Genomic DNA, 13,677 nt, shown 5'->3' on the forward strand with positions numbered 1-13,677 from the left:
TTCTTATCTGTCTAACTGGATGTAAAATATGTTCTGTGAGTATAAATAAAAGTCCTTGCCTCAGAGCTAATAATAGTAATAGTATAAAGACCTTATGGAACTAGTTTTCGGTATTACGTCACTAGGTTTAGACTATGTTGCTTTTCAATGAGATGACTCTCTGTAGTCCTAGATGGATATATTGACAAGGGTTGACAGAAACTTAAAGGAAAATCAGATTCTCATCTGCATGGCATACTTTCATTAGTTTGTAAATTCATTTTCTTAAAGGTATTGTTGAAAAGTCAGAATGTTTTATTTTAGCCTAGTGTGTGGAAGACCAGAAAAGTCCATTGATTTTCCCAAAGTCACTAAAAAACCAAGCGCAACAAAAAACAAATCTCCCAATGTACCTTCACTCCATTATTCTTTGTACAACTAATGTTTCCAATGATTGTATACTATTAACTTGCAATGCTAAATATGTATTCAGTTCAGTCTCATACCAATAGAAAAAGATTTACCCATGGTATTTCGACTTGCATTGCATTCAGCAGGTGGCCATCTGCTAACTGTAACTGCAAAGTCATCTTATTATTATTTTATTTTATTACAAAATAACAGCTGATGCCAATCATCTCTTCCTGAAATGAATGTTACTTAGAAAAGAATGAACCAAAAAACTAACAGCTCTTGTGTCTGGTTTCCTGTATGTGTTAATAAGCATGTTTATAAACGTTATGGGTTATGGCATAGGACAAACCGAGATTGTTTTTGATAGACAGGCTGAGTACTCCATCCTCATGAGAAATACTAATGGCCTTTGGCAGAAGGGTTCTGAGAGCTTTGTGAAATAGTGGAGTGGTTAAATTACCAGTCCCCTTAGCTCAATGAAGCTGGAATAGAACAGAACATGAGATCTTCCCAATTTATGAAAAATGAGGAAATGTACAATGTGGCTATCACTATACATCATTTTCAATAGTTCAAAAACAAACTGGCCCTGTACATGAAACATCATCTACTCTCTTTTCTAGTAATAATAATAATTTTTTAAAAAAACACTGGAGTTTATTAGTTTATTAGTTTCCTCCCTTCTTCTTCTTTCTTCTTTTCTTCTTCTTCAGCCTGGACTTGAATTCAGAAAAGCTGGAATGAATACTGGTGTTTTTTCCATATAACCTTCAACAAGCCTCCCAAACTTGTCTTCTGCAATACCTACTTTACTTTAAGGTTATAGGGATTAAATGACATTAAAAATGTGAAAGTTCTTAGTAAAACCCACAAGCTATGAACTTACAAATTATCAGTATTGTTTTGGCTTCAACAAAAAAGCATAATTCAGAAATAAACTTTCATTATAAATGTATAGTCAACTGTTTAGTAACTTAGAGAAATATTATTATTATTATTATTATTATATTTTTGCCATCCACTAGTATTATAGGAAGGAAATTTAATTAAAAACATTAAAAATAATATGGAAGTGGAGACATGAGCCAGTAAAAGTTATAAAGTAATGAGTACAGGCTGAAACAGCACACTTAACTCAACCCATGTGTGTAGATACAACTGTGTATACAGCATGTCTGACAAGAGTCTGACTTTGTAATGCCATATGGTTTCACTGTGTGAGCACAGGAGCTTAGGGTCATGGCGCTGTACTTAGCTCTTTCATTTCCTTCCATTTATTGGCCTGTGTCATTATTTTAAATTAGAATTTACATTTAATTCCTTATTAAGACTACTGTAATTGGCTTTTGCCTCCGATGTGGTTTTTTTTTTCTTTTAGAAAAATACTGGCACACCTGTCGTTGAATAAGAAATCTAACCTTCATAAAAACCTTAATAAAAATATAGATACTGCTATACCAGATAGTGTCTCTGTGAATTCATTAGACGAATACAATATACTAAGTTCTTGCAAGTAAAAACAACATAATTTACTTCTAGACTGTGAATGTGATTTTTTTACAACCTGAGATCTAGTGCTTTTCAACAAACATAGCATAATATACCTCAGCTTCAGTGTAAAGGCAACTAAACACAAGAGAGGAGGAGAAAGGTGAGAGATGGGGGGAGGGGAAATGGTACAGAAGGTGAGATGTTGAGACAAAAATGCTCAGCAGGCAGAGGAGCAAATCTATATAACACCATGCTGGGGCAGGGGTGGGGTTAAGGGAGAGCAGGATGAGCAAGGAGAGATATTGTTGCCTCAATGATACTGCATGAGCAAGAAGCAAACATTGCTCCTCTTATTCCAATGGATTGTAGGGTTTAGCTTCCTTTAACACTCCTTAAAAAGAACTGGTTAGTCTTGGCCTATAGTTTCTCAGCAACGTTTATCTTTAAATCCTGTGAATCTTGGCCTCACATGAGTCAGATACCGTAGCCCACCAGTTTGGACCAAGGAGGAGAATGAGATACTCTTTCTGAGCCTTCAACTAGTGGTGTGGATGACATCATACTGGAGAGAATCCATCTCCTCTGTGGCATAGAGAGGGCAAGGGTGGTTTGTTGCCAGGGACCAAACTAATAAAATCAGTCAGTTTTACATTTTACCAAAATTACCTCTGACACATGGGTTTTACAGTTGGGCTTATTCTGTCAATAAATTTTTCATGGAAGTTAGGTTATTTAGATCAGCGAGGTTCACATAGCATACTCCAGCTGTGATGTGCAAGCTAAATTGCAACCCAGCGGCCTGAAAGAATTAATTCATCTCCCAAAATGTGAAATTAAATCCTAGGGAGTAACATTACATGACTGATGATGTACTGAATTAAATTAAAGGAAGACTTGAATGCTTGTTAAAAAAATATCACTTACATAAACTATTTTATAACCACATGTGAGCCTTCTAATGGATCATGTTATTGTGAACCCACCATGACAAAAATCCAGAATGTGAGCTATCAGAAAATGCTTCATTGTGGAAAAAGCACGGTGTTGATCTATTTCTTCAGTTCTGTGTGCCGTGGTCATTCAACTTTTAATATTCTATTAGGAGAGGATGCTAACACGGAATGCTTGATTAATTTACTAACATAGTAGAAGGAGGAAGTGAAGCACCAGACCTCAGTCTCCATTTGCACCTGACCTCAACTGCTTCATACAGTAGGCAGCGTGATTCTTTGCTGTTCTATCTCTGGCTGCAGCATACTGTTCTCATTTAACTTTTTTTTTCAAGTAAAGACCTAAATATCACTGTACATTCCTTGCCCATTGACATCTCAAGATGGTATGAGCTCATTAAATGAACTGAGGCCTCGAAGCAGAGGCTCAACTTTGTGGCTACTCCAGACAGGAGGATCATTTTCTCCAACATTTTCATTACAGGCTGCCCTTTTTCCATGACTGACCTTATTATTCACACATAAAATCTGCTTATATTTTATTTAGATTTGGAATTTAATGCAAAGGGACTGTGTAATGGCACACAAGGCTCTTCTACAAAAGAAAGCAACAAAGTCAAAAACAAAGGGATAAGAAACAGGGCAAGGGAAATGTCTCTACACTCAGGGGCTTCCTCCTAGAAGACATACCTATCATCTTTCTCTGAGACACAGCTAGTATGCTGACATGCCAAAAGAGAAAGGAAATCTCTCAAATGAGAAGCAATAAAGATAGATACAAGATTTGTTCCTTTTCATTTTCATTATTGGTTTAGTTTGGGGTTTATAAAAATAACAGAGTTGTGTGTGCGCACAAATACATATCCATGTGCACATGCATTTGACCTCTCTATGAGTTTCTCATTCACAATGGATTCAATCACCTATGGATTGAAAATGGTAGGAAAAATATATTTGTATTGGATATATATATATATATGTATGTATATATCAAGGGATTTTTTGCTTGTCATTATTATTGTTCTCAAACAATAAGCTACAACTATTTAAAAAGCATTTCCATTGTATCAACTGTTTTTAGTAATCTAGAGATGATTTAAAGATATCCAGAAGGATGCAACTATTATGCCATTTTATGGAAAGAACTCAAGAAGTCACAGTTTTGTTTTGTTTTTATCCAAGAGGGTCTTGAAACCATGACATGTCAATGACTTATCTGTTGTTAGCTCTGAAATCCTATGATGACTCTAGCTTAATTTTTCTATTACTATCTCCTTTACCTTAAACCTGTACTTACTAATTTACCCAGTCCTGGTCCTATGACCTTTTCTCCTTCTATTTCTTCTAGACATCAGAGGAAAAAACCCAGTGCTCACTGAATTCAGCAGCACTAACTGCTGAGACTGATCTTTCTTCTCAGTAATACAATCTTAAATACTTGTTTATTTCTTAGCATACTGATTACTGAACAGGTAGTAAGATTCAAAAGGGCACTGTGAATGTCTAAGCATCATGTCCTCACTTTGGCAATGACTCAGGCTTACAGACAAATGTGATGCCCTTTGTCACACCACAAGTCTTCTCTCTTCTCTACTTCACTAAGCTATTCTAGCATTTCTGAGTTTATGGCAAGCATGAGACATGGAATTGCAGAATTGAGAAATGAGTTGTATGCATATGTGTGTGTTTGCAGTTACCTGCATAGAAAAGATACTGTATTTCATAAATAGAAAGCAACACTTATTTCTGAATACTTGCAAGTGAAAAAAATTAGCACACTGGTGTTTAATAATCCTATTTCAAATTAAAATTTGTGTTTAGAATCCTAGGACTCTTCATCCGAGGCATTGAAGAAAACAGCAGGTGCAAACGGGAAGGACTCTTTCATGAGAATGAATGTATTGTAAAAATCAACAGTGTGGATCTTGTAGACAAAACTTTTGCTCAGTAAGCATTTTTTGTTGTTTTGTTTACTTTATTGATCCTTGGGATATTTGCAGTCATTATGGAACTCATTATAACAAAAATTGTAGGTGGAATTTCTGGTCAATTCTCTTTAAGTGACCCCTTAACATCCATTTTCAAATGCATTTTACATTCGGCATATTAGAAGGTGGCCCACACGTGGGCCACAACCTCTAGGCATGTGAAGCCACAGAACAGAGCAAGCCTTCCTGCCTGGCTTTCTTGCTGGGGTATCTACGGAAAGATTTGTTTTTCTTGGGCTCTGGGTCAGTTATGCTGGTATTTAATGGTTCTCTTTACAGACTATTTGTTCCAGCTTATTAATTAACCTATTTGATGTCAGCAGTTTTCTGTGAACTCTAAAATCAGTGAGAAATATCTATAACTATCGAATCTAAGACTGTAAATAATACAAACAAATGTCTAAATTAAAATTAAAATGTTCTCCCTCCAGAAATCACATCTCAGAATGTGAAAATATTATGGGAATACATTTTCTCTCTCTCTTTCTTTTGAAAGACTTAGAATATGTAGCAGGCTGATGCATATTTATATTTATTAATGTATGTTGGCATTGCATTGGGATTTCAAATTAAGGGATTAAGCACTAATACTTTTTGGTAATAATCAACAACCTCAACTAATTCAGACCCAGACCACTCATACTACATCTCCTTCCTAGGTATTAGTTTTCAATACTGTAGGCAAACAAGAGAGTTTGGTTGTGAGTAGAAGGAAAGTAGGTACTAACTCCTACAAAAGAATCTATTTTGTTAAAATACTGGTAGGCAAAATCATAATTATTAGTAATGTTATAATTTGTATACACTGCTATACGTTTTTATAAGAATTTGATAGATAGGGGCAGACAGAATCATTCCTGGCATACACGAGCAGAATGAAAAGTCATAGAAATTTTGTTCAGAGTTGGTATGGAGGAAAATCTGATTTTCCTCTCAAGCAAAAATAGCATATTAATAATCTGATCAAAATGCTAAATGATTTCCCCCATTTACATTAAAGTTAGTTTGTTACATGTTTTTTTCCGTTAATTAATTCTGGTTAAAATTTCAGATTTAGAAACACTTCAAAGCTCAGAATCATGGGGCAAATTATTTAATCTCTCTTAGCCTCAACTTGAATTTGCAAAATGAGAATTTACTATTTTTACCTTAGGAGGTTGTTAAGTAGACTAAAATGAGAGAGCTTTGCATGATTATCAGGCATGGGCAGCCGGGTGGAGGGGGCATTAGTTGGCAGGGAGTAAGTGCCAACTAGTAATTAGTTAGCAGTGTCCCATCCGTGATGGTATTCCCAGTGCCTCCCATGCGTAGATTACTACTGTGCTGTTCCTGGTCACCACCATGCTGAGTCACCTAGGAAATTAGGAGGTAGGTAGCTCAAGAGAACACAGTATCAATGTAAGCTTACTCTTTCAAGGGCACAAGACATCTTCCGTCAGGCGATGAACTCTTCAAGTGTGCTCCTCCATGTGCTTCCACCTCAAAACCGTGAACAGTATGAAAAATCAGTCATCGGACCCCTTAGCATATTTGGTAACAGCAATGGTGCATTGAGAACAAAGGTGGCACCACCTGTCCATGGGAAACCGGGACTGAAGACAGTAAATCTCCCAGGAATGAACAGTCCTGAAGCAGATACATCAGCTTCCCTGCAGCAAAGCAAGAGCCCCCGAGTACCAAGACTAGGAAGAAAGCCTTCCTCTCCCTCACTCTCCCCTCTCATGGGGTTTGGCAGCAAGAAGAATGCCAAGAAAATTAAGATTGACCTAAAGAAAGGTAATTATTAAATTATGCTTAATAGCATTCTATTATTGTAACATGTAAAATTGGTTAAGAGAAATGCATTAAAGCTAATTTAGTTAATTCCCCTTTCATTTAATTGTATCAAAGAATAGATTTTAAGTGTATTCTTGGGCAACCTAACTTTCAGGACATTGTAGTACTTTCTTCATCTTTCCTACTGTAGAGTATAGGTTATTTGAAACAGGAAAACAATAAAGACAAATTGGGGAGTGGAAAGAAATCATTGCAAACTTGCTCAAAATGAAGAATATTGTGTTACAGTTTAACACTAAATAGATATTAAAATAGAGATGTCCTCATTTGGGATGCAATTAGTGATTTTTTAAGCATCCTTTAGGTAACATATGACAAGCATATGGTCTTGCTGTCTTGGAGATTTTTATATCAGCACAAACTTTATTCCAGAGAAAAAATATATAGTTATTAATAATTTCATTGTTTAAACATTACTAGTAGATTCAAAAACATATATATTTTCAGACGCGTATATAACCTTTTCGTCATCTTTAGCAGGCAACATATCCTTTTCTGCTCTGGTCTCCTCTCTAGTATGTCTTTTTGCTTTCAGATTAATCTTCCCTAAGGACAGCCCTAATGTCATTCTTTTTCATTTAAGGCTTTCTGATAGATTTTTAAAATGACTGTTATGTTTCTTCATCTTTGTTATGTCAAGCACACATCAGTGAGACTAGATCATGTGTGAACATGCATATTTATGCAATATTATACACACTCATTCACATTCCTTTATGTCTTTGTTTACTTTTTGACTTCTACTGGCTTTCTCCTTTCCCAGTTGCAATCTTCTCAAATCCTGTCTTTCCAAGACAATTACAAGGACCCAGATTCTTGGCTGAATCAATAGAGAATTTAATAGTCACAAGGCTTACTAATATATTTCAAAAACAACATGTATGTTTAATACAGATATGCATATTATTCTAAAAAAGATTTCTCTGATCAGAATTTCACTTACCCATAAAAATCCTATACTGGGAATAAATTGAGTTGAATAAGAGGCACAAATACTGCAATGTGCTTATTAGTTAGAATTTTTATTTATATGCATTAGATGTATTTTTGTATAAGTAATTGTATGAGACATGGAGATATATACTTTGGGGACAGAATAATAAATCAGTCATACAGCCATTTTAAAAAATCTATCAGAAAGCCTTAAATGAAAAAGAATGACATTAGGGCTGCCCTTAGGGAAGATTAATCTGAAAGCAAAAAGACATTCTAGAGAGGAGACCAGAGCAGAAAAGGATATGTTGCCTGTCTAAATGTGAAAATGGAATATGCATGCCTTAATCATTGAATGATTGTAAGAAGGAAGAAAGCAGATTATACTTATTGTTGAGGTTTTTAGCAGGGCAACTCACATAATAAAGATATCCTTAATAGAAATTCAAATGTTAAGTCTATTGGGATGTTTGAAAAGGGGCAGGATCTGGGTTGGAAAAGACAGTACATAGTGAAATTTGAAGTTCCCATGGTGAATTAATGGCCAAACCATTAACTGGTAATATCTAGGAAGCTCACATCAGACTTGGTCTACAGAGCAGGTATTGGGAGGTGATTTTGGAGCCAGGACATGACCAAGGCAACAAGTCCAGAAGATATAGTGTCCAAAAACACAGGCTTTGGCAACATCTTTGTTTTTGTAGGAGTATAATGGTAGGGGTTATTGAGTAACAGACATGCTAAATGACCAGAGAGATAGAAAAATAGAGATATTACAAATCAGGGTGAGTTAATTTCATAAAACCATTAGTAGGAAGTTAAATAGATAGAAGAAAGACCAAGGATGGGGAGAATTACTAAGTAGTTTTAAGTTAAGGGACACTTACCCAAACTATAGCTGTAAGTCCTCAGTGGTAGAAGCTTGAGAGAGCACTAAAGTGGAAGTGAAGATTATTTCGGGTAAAGACATATGAACATACTTTTAGACAGAGTTGAAAATACAATATAAGGGGGCTATTGAAGCAGCAAGAAAGGAGGGCAGGGCAGTAAGACTCTGGAAGGACAATGGGCTTCAGCCATGTTAGGGATCCATACATCAGTGGAGCAGTGAGCCACGGATTGGTCAACTGATTGAGAGACCAACAAAATTATGGTTGTATAACCTTTTGCATCCCAGGAAAGATGACTTCTGGTATGACTTACTGGGAAGTAAGTCTCCAAGTATGCACGTACCATGTTTTTCTTCTAGAACTTGAATAAAAGTGTTAACAGATGTCTGTGGTGTGGAGCTCTAAATTCCCTTTGATACCTTCAAGACCTATTGGCAACTGTAATTGTTATTTAAATGTAGAACAGCTGAAACATTTTAAAATCTCCTTTACTTTTCTATCTTAATTTAAATTAGGTGCATTTTAGTTGAATATAGTATTACTGTTCCTTAATTTGACCTGGTCATCTATACTAGGCTCTGAAGGACTTGGTTTCACTGTGGTTACTAGAGATTCTTCCATCCATGGTCCCGGGCCAATTTTTGTGAAAAATATTTTACCAAAAGGAGCAGCAATAAAAGATGGTCGCCTACAATCAGGGGACAGAATTTTGGAGGTAAGACTTGAAATTAATGTATTCAATGAAGTATTTCTTGATATTTAAATTAGCACTTACATGAACATATATACAGGTACCTTTTATATCTCAGAAGCATTGATTTGGAAGAACAGTATTCAAATCTGAACATGCTTAAATCCTCTATGTAAAATTGCATATAACATGACACATCCTCCTACATATTTTAAAGCAGCTGTAGGTTACTTTACTACAATATAGATGTTATGAAAATAGCTGTCCTTTGATTTTAGAAAATCACAGAAAAAAGTCCATGTTAAACACAGATACAATTTTATTTACTTAAATATTCATTTGGGTTTTTTTGTGGTCAGGTAGAGTCTTGCTGTGTAGCCCAGACCAGCCTCAGACACATGCTCTTCTTGTCTCAGTCTCCCAGGTATTGGGATAGCTGGGATTATATGCTTGCACCAAATACACATGACCAAAAAAAAAACAGTTATTATTTTATAGTGCTGGGGGTTGAATTTAGAGCCTTCCTATACCAGGCAAGCACTCTATCATTGAGTTATATCTGGAGACCTTTTAAAGATTTTTTTAACTTGAAGTTGGTTGAATCAGCTGATATGAAATTCACAGATATACAGACTGAAAATTAATACATTCCATTAAGTTTACCACATTGAATATAATTAATTCTAGACAATATAAGGACTCTAATGGCCATTTAACATTGCCAGTGACACGGGCTAACTAATAATGAAAACTTTTCTAACTTTGTTGAAGTTAGGTTTTCCTATCTCCTGATAGGAGATAATGCTTTAATACTCTTTTGCCATGAAAAGATATAATTCTTTTCATGTGGTTCTGGATCGTGAAGAAAGTTCCATCAAATGACTAATATAGCTCCAAATTAGAGTTTCCAAGATGATAATCTGCTAACTATAATCTAGATGTGGACGGAAGTTTATATCAAAATATTTATATTTCCAGAAGAATTTGCCATGTGATAGAGTTCATGTCTTATTGTATTGCAAAAACAAACAAACAAAAATACTATCAGTTTGATGAATCCATTATTTTTGCTTATCACTTTGACTTTCCTCTTATAAAAATAAGGTATCTTAGGAAAATTGCTGGTATTACTTACCAGGTTTGTCTAACATCATAAATATGATGGTTGGTGTGTTATCAGAAACATGCGTCAGTTTTACCTCACACTTGAGAGGAAGAGGTAGCAGGATCATACGTTTGAGAATGGTCTGGGCTACAAGGCCAGTCTTACCTCAAAAAAGGGAATTGGGAGGGAGTTTGAGAGAAAAGAGGAAGAGGAGAAGGAAAAGGAGGAAGAGGAAGGGGGGAAGGAGGGGGAGGGGAGAGAAGGGATGGGGATGGGAGAGGAAAAGGGAAGGAAGGGGAGGAGGTAAACATTGGAGAGGAGGAGATAGAAAGTTGTGTAATGGGTCTGTCTGTATGATTGTACCTATTAGGTAAATGGTAAAGATGTCACTGGACGAACTCAGGAAGAGCTTGTCGCCATGCTGAGGAGCACCAAGCAGGGAGAAACAGCATCATTGGTCATTGCCCGCCAAGAAGGAAGTTTTCTGCCTCGAGAGCTGGTAATGTTCAGATCTCTCAGTTTTCACTGAATCTTTAATGCAGATGTTAAGACATTCATTGAACTCATAGTTGCTGAGTGCTTAGTTCTAAATCACTATTTCATGTATTACCAAAGCTGAATTCGAATATTTTATTCTGAGTAATATATTTTTGGGTTATTAATACACTGCATTGAGTATAAACAAACAGTGCTTTGGGGGCAAGCTTTGAAACATCCTTTAATAACACACAACTAACTATTCAGTTAATTCGATGAATGTACAAAGATAGGATCTGTGGTAGGTGCTGCGTAATTCATATGACCCTTTTTTAATCTAGTATTCAGTCTAAAAGGGAACAAAATACAACTAGATATGAAAAAAGGGAGAAGAAGATCATGAAGGAGGTGAATATTATGGGCTACAGAGTTCTAAAGCACACACAGAACGGGGGAATTTTGTCTGCTTTTGGGATATAGGGAAGATATCTGAGGAACAAAATTTCATGTCTTATTAAAAATGTTTGTCCTACTAACTATGCTTCTAGCAAACTGACCTAAATTGATCATCAAAGATATAGAAAAGTTCATATACATTGATTTCCCACCCTAAATTCCAATCTATTGTAACAATATATCTAGTGATCTACAACCATGAGGTATTATTGGCTCAATAACTAGCTAGACATTTTTGCAATGAAATATAATAAGTACTTAAAATCATCTCAGAATTGTTAATAATGTGAGAAAATATTCATAGCATAGTGCTCAGCAAAAATGTAGGGTGTAAAATTATATATGCAGTATCAAATTATACTAAAAACTTTAAAAATAATTAAGAAGAGATATACATGAAATGTTGGTCATATAAGAAATGTTCATTTTCATATACACACACAAACAATGATTACATGTTGTTTACTTATTGAAATGTCATGGCTTTATGAACACCATAGAAAATTCAAAATGTCTTTTATGGCTGAAAACAAAGAAAAGCAAGTAGTATAAGGGATCCTTTTTTCTTTTTTGGTCCTAGGGTTTAGGTGCTGTCCCTGAGCTTCTTTTTCCCAAGGCTAGCACTGTACCACTTGGGCCACAGATCTACTTACAGTTTAGGGGGGAGTTTTATTGGAGATAAAAGTCTCATGGACTTTCTTGCCTGGGCTGGCTTAGAACCATGATCCTCATATCTCAGCCTCCTGAGTAGCTATTATTGCAGGCATGAGCCACTAGCACTCAGCTTAATAAAGGAATTGTTAACAATTCATGCTGTGTGTGTGTGTGTGTGGTGTGTGTGCGTGCATGCGTGCGTGTGTGTGTGTGTGTGTGTGTGTGTGTGTGTGTGTGTGTGTGTGTGTTGGTCCTGGGGCTTAAATTCAGGGTCTGTGTGCTATCTCTGAGCTTTTTTGCTCAAGGTTAGCATTCTACCACTAGAGCCACAGCTGCACTTCAGTCTTTTTGGAGGTAAAATGAAGATCAGAGATTGGAGTCTCACAGACTTCCCTGCTTTGAACTACAATCCTCAGATCTCAGCTTCCTGAGTAGCTAGGGTTACAGGTATGAGCCACCACTACCAGGTTACTCCTTGGTTTTAAATGTTTTTAAGTTTTTTATTGTGAAAATACTGTACAGTTACATAAGCAAGGTAATGAGTATATTTCTTATCAAAGATTGTTGCCTCCTCCTTTGTTTTTCCCCTCCCATCCCTTCCCTCCCATCCCACAACTACACTCCCCCCACCCCACCTAAGTTGTAAAGTTAGTTTTTCAACATAGTGTCTTGTACATCTCATTGTTAAAATGGGTCACCCTATATCCCTATTTGAACATTTTGTTTTTTCCCTTACCCTCCCCCAAATTATACTGACATCAAATACAGTGAAAACAGGGGTTATTCCATGGAGGAAGAACATACAAAGCAACAAAAAAAATCACATGGTACCTTATAAATATGTTAGAAACAATAGCAAGAAAGAAAAAACCACCCTATCTTGGGGTTCATTTCCCTTAACTTCCCTTAACTTCATCTTATCTGGTCATATGTACATAGCTTTTGGCCTTTTCTACTTGTCCCAGACATATACTAGTTATTTGAATTTGTAAAGAAAAGGCAGAGGCATATGTAGGTAACAGGATAGTTTCCCAGAGTCAGGTGATAAGATGGTGACATTAGACGTGAAGTTTGAGAGTATTTAACTTGAAGAATAGAAAGTTTATAGACATGACAATCCTTCATCAAATATGAAAGTGTTGTGTTAGGTAGAAAGTAAACTTGGTGCATTTTCTTGATAGATTATATCCAGTAATCTACTTGTGCTTTCATAAACAGTTTGCTGAAACTTTTCTCAGTACAAGTTAAAGATTCTGGAAATGCAAAAATAATTAAGATATTTCCTACCCTCAGTTATCTTATCTCAAAGCAAATTCTAGAAAAGGGATCATGTGATAAGAACTTCTCAACTCTATGGCCCTATCTAATGAGGAAGACGGCTACTTAGAATGAGGATAGTGGTTCAAAGCCAGTCTGGGCAGGAAAGTCCATGAGACTCTTATCTCCAGTAAACCACCAGAAAATTTGAAGTGGTGCTGTGGCTCCAGTTGTAGAGCACTAGCCTTGAGCTGAAGAGCTGAGGGACAGTGCCCAGGCCCAGAGTTCAAGCCCCACAACCGACAAAAAAAAAAGAATATTCAAATGAATCCTGGCTCACCATCTCTCAAAGGTGCTCTAGAAAAAGGTCTCCAGATAAAAGTTAGATGAGATAAAACAATTTCTAAGATCTCTCTCTCTGCATTCGGGTTCTCTTACTCTTACATGTGTTAAATCTGTATGTACCACTTACTGCTATCTTATGTTGATAGTTTTTGTATTATCTAAAAGATTCCCTTCCCTGAAATTTATTTGGCATGGACCATTCTATACTTAT

General features: G+C 36.0%; 1 protein-coding gene across 1 annotated transcript in view; it reads left to right on the forward strand.

The window, feature by feature from the left end:
• The window catches only part of Pard3b (par-3 family cell polarity regulator beta), an 853,966-nt gene that overhangs the window by 379,929 nt on the left and 460,360 nt on the right, over positions 1–13,677 (forward strand). The window contains exons 7-10 of the mRNA XM_013016080.1: positions 4,656–4,781; positions 6,240–6,598; positions 9,057–9,196; positions 10,648–10,776. Coding sequence (XP_012871534.1) covers positions 4,656–4,781; positions 6,240–6,598; positions 9,057–9,196; positions 10,648–10,776 — 754 coding nt within the window. The remainder of the gene's footprint in view (positions 1–4,655; positions 4,782–6,239; positions 6,599–9,056; positions 9,197–10,647; positions 10,777–13,677) is intronic.

This window comes from Dipodomys ordii, unplaced genomic scaffold (genome assembly GCF_000151885.1).
Source record: "Dipodomys ordii isolate 6190 unplaced genomic scaffold, Dord_2.0 Scaffold1, whole genome shotgun sequence".
NCBI lineage: Eukaryota > Metazoa > Chordata > Mammalia > Rodentia > Heteromyidae > Dipodomys > Dipodomys ordii.